The following is a 15,399-nucleotide window of genomic DNA, read 5'->3' on the forward strand; positions in this document are numbered from 1 at the left end:
CACAGGTTGTGTCACGAACTTCTATATTTTATATATATAAGGAAATCCCACTTTAAATGAATGGCATTTTCATACTCCCCATAACTGAAAACAAAGAAAATTCATTTTCATCCCCCATCTCCCATCATGTGACTGAAATACCATACTTTTCTTTTAAAAGTTAGTAAAAAACAAAAAACATTAAAATAAAAACACTAAATGCAGTGTCCTTATATAACATCTTAACATCTCTTTAAACCAAATTTTACAAATATATTTAAGTTGATAATTTGATAATTTAGGTACACATTAGTAAATGTAAAGTAAAGGTGTCATGATAAATTCAACTCACATTAGTAAATTATACCAATATAACACAAATGGCAAATAATCATGGGTAATTATACACAGTAACAATCTCATCTTGATTTTGACGAAATTTAAAAATTCCTTATTTAGGACCTAAGTTATTTGTTACAACTGAATCTATTCTCAATAACACCTTTCACTCAGACTATGTCCCTTTTAAGTTATTCAGTAATTAATGTTATATTGTTAATATAACCTAATAAATAATCATTAATATAAGTTAATATATTATCGATCAAAATTTTGTTATATTGCATGATACATTTGTAATATTCATTATTTCCTAACTAAATAATTTGGTTTCAATTAACTTTAGTAAAGAATAAGTTTAGATTTAATTAAAGTTAAGTTATGCTAAGCTGAGCAGAAATCTTGAATTGTGACTTCATCAAACAGGTGGTAAGTTTCTGTCAAATTTATAAATTACGTATAAACTAACCTAACCTAACCTTAACCTTGGCCTAAACCTAATTAAAGCTCAATTAAATTTGTAGATTAAAGTTATTTAATCTACAAATAACATATATTGCACATTCACCAAAACACATCTTAAGCTTATTCTAACCTAATTTAGTTTTAAGTGAATCTTATCTATCATTCTTAACATAATTTTCCTGAAACTAAAATTATTTAGTCAGAAAATAATGTATATTATTATACTTGTGCATGGCTGAATTATAACATTTATGGTGAGGATACTGTGTAACTTATGAGCCATGTAACTTGGGTGAAAGTCTTTTCCGATGAATAATTTCAATTGCAATGAATAACTTAGGTTCTAAATAAGGCACAAATTTCATTAAAATCAGAGGTGAATCCATAACCGTATATAATTATCCAATTATGTACTCTATGCAGGCCTCTGTGGTACAAATGTTAGCAATTTGGCCTTTCATCCGGAAGTCCCAGGTTTGAATCCCGGTCAGACATGGCATTTTCACATGCTACTTGTCATTCATCTCATACTCTGAAGCAATACCTAACAGTAGTCTCGGAGTTAGAAAAAAAAATCATGCACTCTATAAGAAATTAATTAAAAATAAACTTAAAACTAAAACAAATTATGTTCACATAGAACTGCTACCAGTTGCTAAAAATAAACCTGATAAATACAGTAAAAAAATACAAAGACGGAGTTGCAGTTATTTCATATGGTAATTGATAAATAGTTGAATTAAGAATGATCTCTTACCCGTTCCAGATTCTTACAGGCAAGAGATCATAAGTACAACCTTAACAAGGAGCATAACAAGTACAACCACACAATTGATTATTACCAAAAGCAAAAGTGAGAAAAATGGTTTTATTATATCTCAGTAATAACTGAAATATATATACATTATTCGATAAACTGAAAAAGTTTAGAATCATTAACCTTCTTTCACCACAATTAAAAAAAAAAAATTGGGAAGGAAAAATGCCACCAATGGATTTCATTTTTCTTAACATATAACATTTTATTTCAGCTTAATATTATGTTAAAATTCTATAAAATTAAATTAGTTATTATTTTCATTTATTACCGCTTTTCTATAATGTTTTAGGGAATATTTCTAGATAATAATTTTACAATTCTTTGTTTACAATGTGTTCATGTAAGTGAAGGATATACTTTCTTCTTTACAAAGGATTATTACTCTTTTCTTTATAGCCAATGATAACTGTTACAATACGCTGGTGAAACAAAACGTATATTATTTTTACTTAATCATAAATAAATGTGATCAATGATGAAAGTGAAATTCCACCCGGTACTGTTTATAAAATACAGTAAAGAATTGTAAAATAGAATGTACTACTACCAAAGATACAAATATCAATTAACTCTAATACTAACCTGTTTTCCAGCTAAACTATGTCTAGGACCAACTCCCACCGATTGAGAATTTTCATTCATAGTAAAATTTCTATTATCCTTATCAGAATCTTTCTTTTCATCCCCCTAAAAAAGTTAAAAATTTTATTAAAACCAACCAGCAGTTAATATAAGTTATTTAAGTTGCAAACAAAACTGGAAATATTGTTTGCTGGAAAATATATATATACAGAGCGAGTTAAAAGTACGGAAACCCCTCAACAACTTTAAAATTCTTCCATATAGAATACTACAACTTTCAGGGTAAGGTACTGGTCAACCCCTGATAAGGTATAGGTATTATAAGGAACCCTCCTCTATGAATCATGAGACCTTGCCGTTGGTGAGGGGGCTTGAGTGCTCAGGGATACAGAGTAGCTGGACCGAAGGTGCAACCATATCGGAGAGGTATCTGTTGAGAGCCAGACTAAGGAATGATTCCTGAAAGAGGGCAGCAGCTCTTTCAGTAGTTGTTAGGGGCGTGAGTCAGGACGACTTAAACGGCCGTATCAACATCACTCAGTCCTCTGAGTACTGCGCAGCTGAAAGCAATGGAAAACTACAGCTGCTTTTTTTGCAAGAAAATGTGGCTCTGCATTTTCACATAGCAATAATGGAGGCGCCTTCCTTGGTAAAATATTCCGGAGGTAAAATAGTCCCCCGTTCGGATCTCCGGGTGGGGACTACTAAGGAAGGGGTCACCAGAAAATTAAAAAATAACATTCTACGAGTCGGAGCGTGGAATGTTAGAAGCTTGAAAAAGGTTGGTAGGCTAGAAAATTTAAAAAGGGAAATGGGTAGGACAAATGTGGATATAGTAGGAATTAGTGAGGTTCGGTGGGAAGAGGAAGGCGACTTTTGGTCAGGTGATTTTAGAGTAATTAACTCAGCGTCAAATAATGGGCAGGCAGGAGTAGGTTTCGTGATGAACAAGAAGATAGGGAGGAGAGTGGAGTATTTCAAAACGCATAGCGATAGAATCATTGTAATAAGGATAAAATCAAAACCTAAACCGACAACGATTGTTAACGTCTATATGCCTACAAGCGCCCATGATGATGATGAGGTAGAGTGTGTATACGAAGAGATTGATGAAGCAATTAAACACGTAAAAGGAGATGAAAATTTAATAATAGTTGGAGATTGGAATGCAAGCATTGGAAAAGGCAAGGAAGGAAATATAGTGGGTGAATACGGGCTGGGCAAAAGGAATGAAAGAGGGGACCGACTTATAGAATTTTGCACGAAGTATAATTTAGTAATTGCCAACACCCAATTTAAAAATCATAATAGAAGAATATACACTTGGAAAAAGCCAGGCGATACTGGAAGGTATCAGATAGATTATATCATGGTTAAGCAAAGATTTAGAAATCAACTCGTTGACTGCAAAACTTACCCTGGAGCAGACATTGATAGCGACCATAATTTGGTGATAATGAAATGTAGATTGGGGTTTAAAAACCTGAAGAAAAGGTGTCAGATGAATCGGTGGAATTTAGAGAAGCTTGAGGAAGAGGAGGTAAAGAAGATTTTTGAGGAGGACATCGCAAGAGGTCTGAATAAAAAAGATAAGGTAGAAAATGTAGAAGAAGAATGGGAGAATGTTAAAAAGGAAATTCTTAAATCAGCAGAAGCAAACTTAGGCGGAATAAAGAGAACCGGTAGAAAACCTTGGGTTTCAGACGATATATTGCAGCTGATGGATGAACGTAGAAAATATAAGAATGCTAGTGATGAAGAAAGTAAAAGGAACTATCGGAAATTAAGAAATGCTATAAACAGGAAGTGCAAACTGGCGAAAGAAGAGTGGATTAAAGAAAAGTGTTCAGAAGTGGAAAGAGAAATGAACATTGGTAAAATAGACGGAGCATACAGGAAAGTTAAGGAAACTTTTGGGGTACATAAATTAAAATCTAATAATGTGTTAAACAAAGATGGTACACCAATATATAATACGAAAGGTAAAGTCGATAGATGGGTGGAATATATTGAAGAGTTATACGGAGGAAATGAATTAGAAAATGGTGTTATAGAGGAAGAAGAGGAAGTTGAGGAGGATGAAATGGGAGAAACAATACTGAGATCTGAATTTAAGAGAGCATTAAAAGATTTAAATGGCAGAAAGGCTCCTGGAATAGACGGAATACCTGTAGAATTACTGCGCAGTGCAGGTGAGGAAGCGATTGATAGATTATACAAACTGGTGTGTAATATTTATGAAAATGGGGAATTCCCATCAGACTTCAAAAAAAGTGTTATAGTTATGATACCAAAGAAAGCAGGGGCAGATAAATGTGAAGAATACAGAACAATTAGTTTAACTAGTCATGCATCAAAAATCTTAACTAGAATTTTATACAGAAGAATTGAGAGGAGAGTGGAAGAAGTGTTAGGAGAAGACCAATTTGGTTTCAGGAAAAGTATAGGGACAAGGGAAGCAATTTTAGGCCTCAGATTAATAGTAGAAGGAAGATTAAAGAAAAACAAACCAACATACTTGGCGTTTATAGACCTAGAAAAGGCTTTCGATAACGTAGATTGGAATAAAATGTTCAGCATTTTAAAAAAATTAGGGTTCAAATACAGAGATAGAAGAACAATTGCTAACATGTACAGGAACCAAACAGCAACAATAAAAATTGAAGAACATAAGAAAGAAGCCCTAATAAGAAAGGGAGTCCGACAAGGATGTTCCCTATCTCCGTTACTTTTTAATCTTTACATGGAACTAGCAGTTAATGATGTTAAAGAACAATTTAGATTCGGAGTAACAGTACAAGGTGAAAAGATAAAGATGCTACGATTTGCTGATGATATAGTAATTCTAGCCGAGAGTAAAAAGGATTTAGAAGAAACAATGAACGGCATAGATGAAGTCCTACGCAAGAACTATCGCATGAAAATAAACAAGAACAAAACAAAAGTAATGAAATGTAGTAGAAATAACAAAGATGGACCGCTGAATGTGAAAATAGGAGGAGAAAAGATTATGGAGGTAGAAGAATTTTGTTATTTGGGAAGTAAAATTACTAAAGATGGACGAAGCAGGAGCGATATAAAATGCCGAATAGCACAAGCTAAACGAGCCTTCAGTAAGAAATTTAATTTGTTTACATCAAAAATTAATTTAAATGTCAGGAAAAGATTTTTGAAAGTGTATGTTTGGAGTGTCGCTTTATATGGAAGTGAAACTTGGACAATCGGAGTATCTGAGAAGAAAAGATTAGAAGCTTTTGAAATGTGGTGCTATAGGAGAATGTTAAAAATCAGATGGGTGGATAAAGTGACAAATGAAGAGGTATTGCGGCAAATAGATGAAGAAAGAAGCATTTGGAAAAATATAGTTAAAAGAAGAGACAGACTTATAGGCCACATATTAAGGCATCCTGGAATAGTCGCTTTAATATTGGAAGGACAGGTAGAAGGGAAAAATTGTGTAGGCAGGCCACGTTTGGAGTATGTAAAACAAATTGTTGGGGATGTAGGATGTAGAGGGTATACTGAAATGAAACGACTAGCACTAGATAGGGAATCTTGGAGAGCTGCATCAAACCAGTCAAATGACTGAAGACAAAAAAAAAAAAAAAATTATAAGGAACAGGATAAGGTATTTTGAATCTGTCCCCATAATGGTGATAGGATAAATTTTGAGTATTGAGAAAAAATTTACATTGATAATTTAAGGAATGTTATCACGAATAAATAAGATTTATAAAAAAAATAATTTATATAAGCATCTGCTTATTTACTTATGTTTCTTTTTAATAAATGCTCAAAATGTTTACCTTCTGTTGTTTGAGTGTGCCAGTCGGCTGTAAAAGGATGATACAGCATTATTCAATGATTTCCTAGGGATATTTTGCGCTGATTCTCAAATTCTACTTTGTAAAATATCGATATCTAGGGACTTATTATAATAAACAATACTTTTTAAGTGGCTGCATAGAAAATAATCTGATGGTGACAAGTTGGATGATCTAACTAGCCTTTCTATTTGACCCTTTTAACAAATCAATTTTCCAGGAAAAATTTAATTTCCATTTAAAATTTCACATACTTTAAGACCTAAATGTGACGGAGCACCATCTTGTTGAAACCAAATACCAAGTGTTTTGGAATTTGGGGGCAAAAAATGTTGAATGTTTGGAATGATATGGTCATGAAGCAAAGCGTCATATTTCACTGCGTTTAAATTTCCATTAATAAAAATATAGACCCTATCAACAACAAATATAGATCTACCAACAATACCAGCCCATACATTTACTTTGACTGGATACTGTGTATGTGCCTCACAATACTAGTGTGGATGTGGATTAATACCACTCCAATATTGACAATTACAGTGCTTTACAGTGCCATTTTAAAAATATGTGGCCTCATCCCTAAAACCTACACTGTTTAATAAATTAGGATCTGCACAATTTTTCACCATAACTTTGCAGAACTTAAAGTATTTGATTGTAGTCATCTTCATTAAGTTCTTGCACCAGACTAATTTTGAGGGGTTTGAAATTTTCACTTTTTAATGTTCGAATCAGTGAACTTTGGCTGTTATATTCTTGTGCTGCTGTTTGAGTTGAGGAATGAGGATTATCAATAAATTCTTGCATAACCTCTAATGATTTGTTATTAATTGTTGCAGATTTAGGCCTCCCTGGTTTTCCCCTATTATTAATACTCCTTGTTTCTTCAAATCGATGGTTTTTGACATTGTATCTTTTTAAATAGAGTTACGGTTATTAAATGTTCCATTGAAAAATTCACAAACTTTATTATATTACCTATCACCAAAGCCCCTCATCATTAAAAATGTGACTCTCTCCTGTTCAGTAAGTGGCACGTTGATAGCAATGTTAGCAGGTAGCCCAGAAAAAATTAATTCAGTAAAAAATAAAAATTAAAAGATGTAAATAACAAAAATGGCAAAGGTAAACAAAAAGTGGTAAAGGTAGACAAAACCAATTAGCACAATGAAGTAAGCTTAATTTTTTCAACAACGGTAAGAGACCACCAATGCTGATCAGCATGATTAGGTTATAATATTTATATTAATTTATCATTAAATTGGAACAAAAACAAATTTTTGTATTAAAAAATAACCTTAAAAAAATTTTTTTTTAGATTTAAATTTAATTCATCTTAATTACTTTTTATTTAATTTTATCATTCAAACTAACTAAATTTAGTAATTTTCAAAATCCAAACCTTATCTTGCCACCATTTTGGGTACAGATATCGTACCATCTTTTTATTTATACCAGTTTTCTTGTCTTAAAGTGGCCTTTAAAACGATTTATTGCACAAAGGGTGTTAACATTTAAAATATTCCAGTTTTAACCCCAGGGCTGCCACCTCACCCCCAATGAAAGGTTTGAAATTCTGTTTCATGTCAAAAGGTAAAGTAGTTGACTGATAGCTCATTCTGAAAATTACAGTATTCTATCTGGAATGGTTTTACAGTTTTTGAGGGGTTTTCACCTTTTAGACCCACATATATGGATATGAAAAGATCCAGAAAAAAATAATTTCTTTCAAAGAGTATTTATTAATATAACACTGAAAGCCATAAATGTAACCAGAGTGGGGCAGGGTGGGATGCTTGCACCCCTGGCTCATTTAGTCAAACCAAAAATTATAGGTCAATATCAATAGGTTATAACAGTAGTATGCGGCAAAAAAGCATGTTTGAATTACGGCAGGAACGCTCTCTGGTGAACGAGTAGGGAACTGGGGGTTCAAGGTCAGGATGATCCATGGTAAAACTCAAAGATTATAGAATGTTCGAGATTGGATTTAACGGGAAAGTTCTAGTACCTTCTATTCCCTATTTAAGCGTTGCAATCAGTGCGAGTGAGTCAGTTCGTGAGTTGACGCATTTGAACTAGTTCAGACTGAAATTCCAATAGCAATCTAAAATGGATATTAGAAACTTTTTTAGTACGAAAAGTATGTATCTATATTATTTTCATTTGAGTTGATGAGTTGCAAAACCATCTAATTAAAGTAACAGGAAATGAGAAATGCAAAATAGTAAAGTAACAGAAAATGCAGACTGTTTTTTTGTTTGTAATAACAGTGATTTTGATTTATTGAAATTAAAAAAAAAATCATGGCTACTTCTGGTAGTTGCAAATATTAATAAAAAATTTGCATAAAATATTAAAGGTTTATAAAAAATACTATCAGTCAATAACAAAAAACACTAAAAGTTCAATAGCTAATAAATAATGAATGGTTCAAAATTCATAACAGTCCAATTTTTATTGTGATCAAATTTAATCACTATAAAAGTTATGTTAAACACAACACAATCTTGACACAAAAATTTCTAACCTCAAATCAGAACCATGCTTGTTTACATTAATTTCATTGTGTACACAAACACAGCCTGTTACATTTTACTATTCCACCAGATTCTTTGTGTGTTTCCTGCTTAGTCCACTAGTACACTTTTGTAGAAATGAAAAAAAAATTTACTTTTATAGATTTGAAAAAAATTACAATTAGATGGTTTTCAAACTCATCAAATCATATTTACGTTAAGAACATTTTTCACAAAGTTTCTAGTAGAGATTCCGTTCAGAAGCTTAAATTCTTAGTTGCTTTAATTTTATGGAGAAGTGTAGTAATAGTATTATTTTATTATAGGGAGACAGAAGATGAAGCAACCAGATAAAAGTGGTAGCGACAGAGAAGAGAAATTGAAGCAGAATGTTGGTGAAAAATCAAGTGGATCTTCGCTAGCATCTGGTTCTGGTGTACAGGAACAAACATATTTTGATAATGATGTGGGTCACTGACTTGGATATTCATTTAGTGTGACCTCATCTCAAAAAATGAAAGTTTTAAAAAAACTGTTGGTCACCAACTCAAAGTTATGACTTTGCTAAGGGTGCCACTGAAAAGAAAATTCAAATTCAGGTGGTTGGTGGATTATTATGCTCCTTGGTTGGTGTATTTCAAGAAATTAAAGAGCACATTTTATGCATTTGCTGTGTGTTGTTTCCACCAACTAATGTGCAAAGTGTTTTGGGTTCTTTCATAGTGAGGCCCTTTACTCGCTATAAAGACATGCACGAATTCATGAAATCTCACACATCATCTCAGCGACACAAATCGGTAGCTACAACAGCAAAATGTTTTGTTAAAAATATATCCGTTGATGTAAATCAGATTTCTGTCCACCAACAAGAAAAGTGTTGCATCATTAATTTTGACTGCAATTTTTGTGATACACATGACCTACCTTCGAGGGGCAAAGAAAATCAAGAAGGTGCTTTTGAAGACTTGATCAAACTCAAAATTGACGCCGGTGACCATGTTTTAAAAGAGCACATAGAAAAGGATGCAAAAAATGACACTTACTTATCACCACGGATTCAAAATGAAATAATCGGCCTATGTGGCAACGTCATTAGAGACGACATCACTACCAATCTAAAGAAAGCATGTGTTTACTGCTAAGCATGTGTCACTGCTTCCATCTACCAGAAAGTACCCTGGTAGATGGGAGCTGTGACATATTGGGGAAAGAGCAACTTTCCATTGGGGTTAGATTTTTTGATGAAGAAAAGATGATGGTTCATGAGGAATTTCTAGGTTTTGTAGAATTGACTGACATGGATGCAAAACCTGTAGCATCTGCAATTAACAACTCTGTAGAAAAGGTAGGCCTTGATCCAGAAAAGTGCATTGGAGAAGGTAAAGATGGGTATTCCAGTATGAAGGAAAGGATGGTGGTGTCCAGAAAATTATTAGAGAAAAGTATACGACAGCGTTATACTTTCACTGTGCTAGGCACAAACTGAAATTAATTGTAAATGACTTAAACGAAATAGCAGTGATATGAAATAATGTCTCTACAATAAAAAAAATAGTAAGATTCTTCCGAGAATCGGCCCTTTGTCGAAAATGCATACTGAAAATACCTATGCTCTGCAAACCCATTGGTCTCAAAAATATAAATGTATTAACACATTCAAGAAACATTATGTGCAAATCATTACTTGAAAAACTATTAACATACTATAACAATGCAACGAGAAAAGCTGCTTTTGAAATGCATTGTACTGCCACAAAATCAGAATTTATTGTTAGTGTTTCTTTCATAGAAAAATATTGGGCACTCCTGCAATCGGTGGTAAATGCTCTTTAGTCAACAAGTGTCCCTACTGTGTTCTACTTATCCGTAAAATGGCTGCTACTTATCTCACTTGCACAGCCCTGCAAAACATGCACTATCAAAAGATCCTTCAGCACCTTACACAAGGTAAAAACTTGGTTATGGTCATCAATGACAGAAATCGGCTTATCGGTCTTTGTATGAAGTGTGCATAAAAAGAGGGTTCTGGAAGCTAAAAATAAATTTGAGAAAGAAATGTTTCAAGATTTAGCCAGAACTCTTGAAGGCTAGTGCTGAAATAAGATTTAGATAGGTTCGAAGAGCATTGCAACTAATTACTTTTAGCATTTTCAAATGTTCAAATAAAACCATTGTTTAACAAAAGTTACCTTATTTTGTCCCCCCTATTGAAAATCTTTGCTATGCCTATTCTAAAAGGTACTACCATAGTAATTACAATTAATACATGTTAAAAACATAAAATCACCAACTAAACAGGAGGTACAACATTTCTGAATTTTCATCATCTTAGAAATTGGGTTCATAAAACATTGTTCTTGTTAGTATTCTATGATTACCTAGTATCTTATAATATTGCTAAATACAAAATGGTGTATCTAATTTGCTTCCAAGACTTGGAAATTTTGATGACCTCGAGTTGTCAGGCGATCACTGCTAATAAAATTGCTACTTGATTTCAGGTAGAAATATCTGGAGTACTAGAAATATGTTTTAACTCTTACAGTGATTTAAAACTTTCATTAAGATATCTCATTAATATAATTAAAAAAACTAAGCAATGTCTGGCCTACATTCTTTTTTATATTCTTTTCAAAGCATCATCTAACCAGTTACTCTAAGCGTCACCTAATCCCAACTTCCAGAGTGCATAAGCTCACATTCAGTAGTACCTTCTTATGTCTTTTCTTTGCATTCCTTTTTCTATTTTCATATATAAGCTGCAGATTTATCATCAATTGCATTTGTGAAAAAAAAATTGTTTTTCATACTGGCAGTGGATTTTATAAGTTATCCATAGTTTCTATAAAGGAAAAATGTTTTAAACAGAATAAAGAAAAAAAATGATAATACAAGTACTAATTCAGGATGGCACTTTTCACGAGATATAAGGTACATTATTTATCAGTAATTTTTTTTGTAGGTCAACTTGTATAAATAAATAAACACTAATAATTAATTAAAAAAAAAAAACAACTAAAAAATGTAAAAAAAATACTCCTTCAATTTTTCTTTTAACTAATAAAAAGCTAATTTAACTATTAACTGGCTAATTTATATCAATTCTAAAAGGCAGATATGAAAAGAAAGTATTCTGCGCCATGTAAAAATAAAATTTTATAATTTATTATAAAATTTTAGATCCGCATATCCAAGGTAAACATCGTATCTACTATGAAAAGAATCAGCCTTACTAACTGTTAATGAATATATATATAGAATGTTTTCAATGTTCAAAATGTTTTGTATAAATATTTTCATAATGTATTTCAACTAAATAATTCTATGTATGAAACCTATACGCACATCATTTCTATAAACATGCATAATATAAACATAATGTGTTATATTGAACATGATAAGAATCTCATTAACTGTAATACAATTTTATATTAATAATAAAATATTTTGTTAGAAAAAATGATATGAGAAATAAAAGAAATTAAACTCTTATCTATTCTATAAACATTTAATTAAAAATTATCATCTGTTATAAAAACCATAACAGGAAATTATTAAACTTATCAAATGTAATAACAGGAACACATTAATAAACAGTGAAAAGCTAATATAAACTTACCTGTTTTCTACCATTTCCTCGAGGGTATAGGATAGTTTGTTCTTGATATTGTAACGGAGGAGAAACTTGTTCTTGTTTTGTTATTCTCTGCAATTAAAAATCAGAAAAAAGATATGTTATATTTCAAATAATTAACACTGATTTTTATTTATGACGAAATATTATAAAGCTACCAAAAACTGTAATATTAAAGCTACGTCTAAAGAACTACACAGTTAAAATGCAATTACATTAAAAACTGTAGACCAAATCTAGTTGACAAGATTCAAATATTAAAATTCAACTGGTATCCAAAAAGCTGACAACACAGTTGTAGGACTTTCCTGTTACGCAGCTAAAGCCACTTTCCAGGAAAGTCGTGCAATTGTGGGTTGTTTCTGATGCACAGCTTACACATACAACTTAATTTAAAATATTTGTCATTTTATATAAATATAAAACTTTTTTTGTTTATTTAATTCAATGATTCTAACAAAAGCACGTGTGCAATATTAGGAAAGTAAATATAATTTGACAAAAAAAAATTAAATAATAGTTTAAGATAAATATCACATCAACACAATCGCTGCTGTTCCAGTTCCTGGTGCTAGGAAAGGTTATTCAATCAAATGCAATGTTAAAATTGCCTGTCTTAATGGTAATGCATTTCCCATCCCCAGGGTGCAGAACACATATTAGCAATAGTGCGGCTCCGGTTGCCGGGTACAGGATTATAACGCTTTCTATTGAATCAAGTTGTACTTTTCTGCTAAGTTTAGTTTACAAATCTGTTCTTTTAGGTTAGTTTTGGCATATTTTCACAAAGTTCGTGTCACCAGCGTCTGGAGTAGCAATGCAAAGTATTTAGTTTTCCTATTACACCAGAGTGCAGAACTGCGCTAATAATTCTGGGCGTAATCAAAATCCATGTGTAAATAAATTCACACTTTACCTTTTCATACTTTAATTAAAAGAACTTTACTTTTAATAAATAGTTTAATTGCAAAATAATAATAACACTTCAAAATAAGTAAATAAGGTAGAATTTAAAATATTTCTAGTATATTTAGTTTATAATACATAATCCTATTGTTTGCTGTCAATTTAAATTTGTTCTATTTTTCTTTCAATAATTTATTAATTACATTCTAAGAAATACCGTATTAGTAATTCAAGAATTAAAAAAACAAAAAAAAAAACCATGCAAAGTTATTAAAAAATCAAGTAATATAAGAATTAATGCTAAAATTCATTAACATTATAATAATACTCTAATGAAACTTAGCTTTTTAACATTTTTACAGTTTAAATAGAAGTATGCTACGAATTAAAATACTCCAGACAATAACCTGGATTGCCATCGCATTCTTATTAGAAAGATGTCACCTTATGTGCTTTTCTGTCAGCTTCTTTGCTCATTGATTCCACAGGTTCTGGTAGCAACCGTGGCATGTTTTTTGTTTTTTTTGCCCCGAACCTTCGGGTTTTATAGATGTATGTCTACTCCTTTTTCTACATCAATTGTTTTTGGTTTACTTACCAAACTATTTGCTAACACCCACCTAAATTCTGTTATTGTCAAGTTTTTGTTGTTACCTGGCATCGTTTTATAAATGATCTAAGCATTAGAAACTGTGACTCCAAAAATTAATTCAAATGCAACCTTATGGTACCACTTTATACTCTTACGCAAAATAAAATGGAAGGACAACATTTGGTCACTGTTACTCCTTTTTTTGCTTTACTATAATGAATAACACAACTTGGTTTTTTCACTGGTTTACCTTTTCTGTTGGTCTTCCTGTGTCAACTTAATTTTGTGTCATGGGAATACACTGTTGTCAACATCAATTTGTCTTGCCATTTTATGATTATAATTTTTTTTCTTTTCTAGATGGAAAATTTCCCCGCATTTTAATTTCAATTGTCTTAATTCTCTGGGGACTACTTTTCTATTACTTCACAATGTACCACAGTATGCAATCTTCATTTTTAATCATTTCTTTGCCAGAGATATACCACAGTAAACATTTTCAGCATGCAAGGTCGCTGAGAATTACATAAATAAGCAATTATGCAATTTATTAATCAGAACCATAAGCAGTTTTTTTTTTACCATTAGGCCTAACCAGATACTAATTATTTATTATTCAAACAAATAATCTTGATAACAAACAGGAAGTAACCGAATTATTTGGCGTTCATAAGTTATAAAAAAATTTAAATTAAATAGTTGATGCATCCTTACCCCAGAGGTAGGAATCACAACTAAGTAATGTGTCATAACCAGAGTGTGTTTCATACCGCTGGCGACCAGAAGGTAAATATTTGCAAAAAAACCCTGAAAATTGCTTATTTGTTGCTATAACATTTTATAGAATGATTGAAAAAAATCGCGTTAAAAAAGATCGAAAAAAGAAGCAGCCGCACTGAGGTGAGTTTTCAGTCAAACCCAGACACACTAAACACAAGGTAGGTTCCGGTCTCTAGGGATTGGAACAGAACTAGGTAAAATGGAATAAAAATAATTCCGCAGCGAACGTGTTACACATATAAAAGTTAACAATAAATTTTACCTCCTTAAAAATCTTAATAAATTGGTGAAAAGAAATTTATCTATAAAAAAAATTTTGTTAGATGTTTAAATATTTAAAATTTTTAATTGAATTTATTACCTTTCACCCGTCAGTCAGGATATTTTAAAAGAGTACTAAAACAGTCAAGTTATTTAAAAAAAAAAACATAGGGAAATGTTTATTTACTGATTTATCTTCTTTTTTTTAAATATACGTAATAACTTAATTTAAAAAATAATCCATAAATTACAACAGAATATTGTTATTTCACGGCTAAATAATAAAGTCAATGAGAAAAATTGATTTAGTATCAGTCAAATAATTTGTCAAAAAAAATTTTAAACAATTTTATTACATATGTACATGGAATTACAATTTTTTTAAAGAAAATGAAGTCATAGTAAAGACTACATTATCTGTTTTTTACACATGTGGACTTCAAGTTAAGCACTCATTCTTTGATAAGCTCTCTCCATGTGTTATTTCTACTTACTAGTGTTAACAATCACTTACAGTTTTTAATTATTATGACATAAATCACCAATTTAAAATTCATCTCCGCAATCTCATTAAAAATAAAGAAATAATAATACATAAGAGGTCTGATAAGAAAATAACCAAGCATTTTTAATTATGCGCCAATGGAGATATTTAGTGATGTGCAATTGGCTGCAATGTGCTCCATATAACATCC

General features: G+C 31.4%; 1 protein-coding gene across 1 annotated transcript in view; it reads right to left on the reverse strand.

The window, feature by feature from the left end:
• Positions 1–15,399, reverse strand: part of LOC142331218 (uncharacterized) — a 112,502-nt gene that overhangs the window by 40,937 nt on the left and 56,166 nt on the right. Inside the window, exons 7-8 of the mRNA XM_075376961.1 lie at positions 12,151–12,237; positions 2,186–2,290 (exon numbers count right to left, since the gene is read on the reverse strand). Coding sequence (XP_075233076.1) covers positions 2,186–2,290; positions 12,151–12,237 — 192 coding nt within the window. The remainder of the gene's footprint in view (positions 1–2,185; positions 2,291–12,150; positions 12,238–15,399) is intronic.

Source organism: Lycorma delicatula, chromosome 10 (genome assembly GCF_047948215.1).
Source record: "Lycorma delicatula isolate Av1 chromosome 10, ASM4794821v1, whole genome shotgun sequence".
Classification (NCBI taxonomy): domain Eukaryota; kingdom Metazoa; phylum Arthropoda; class Insecta; order Hemiptera; family Fulgoridae; genus Lycorma; species Lycorma delicatula.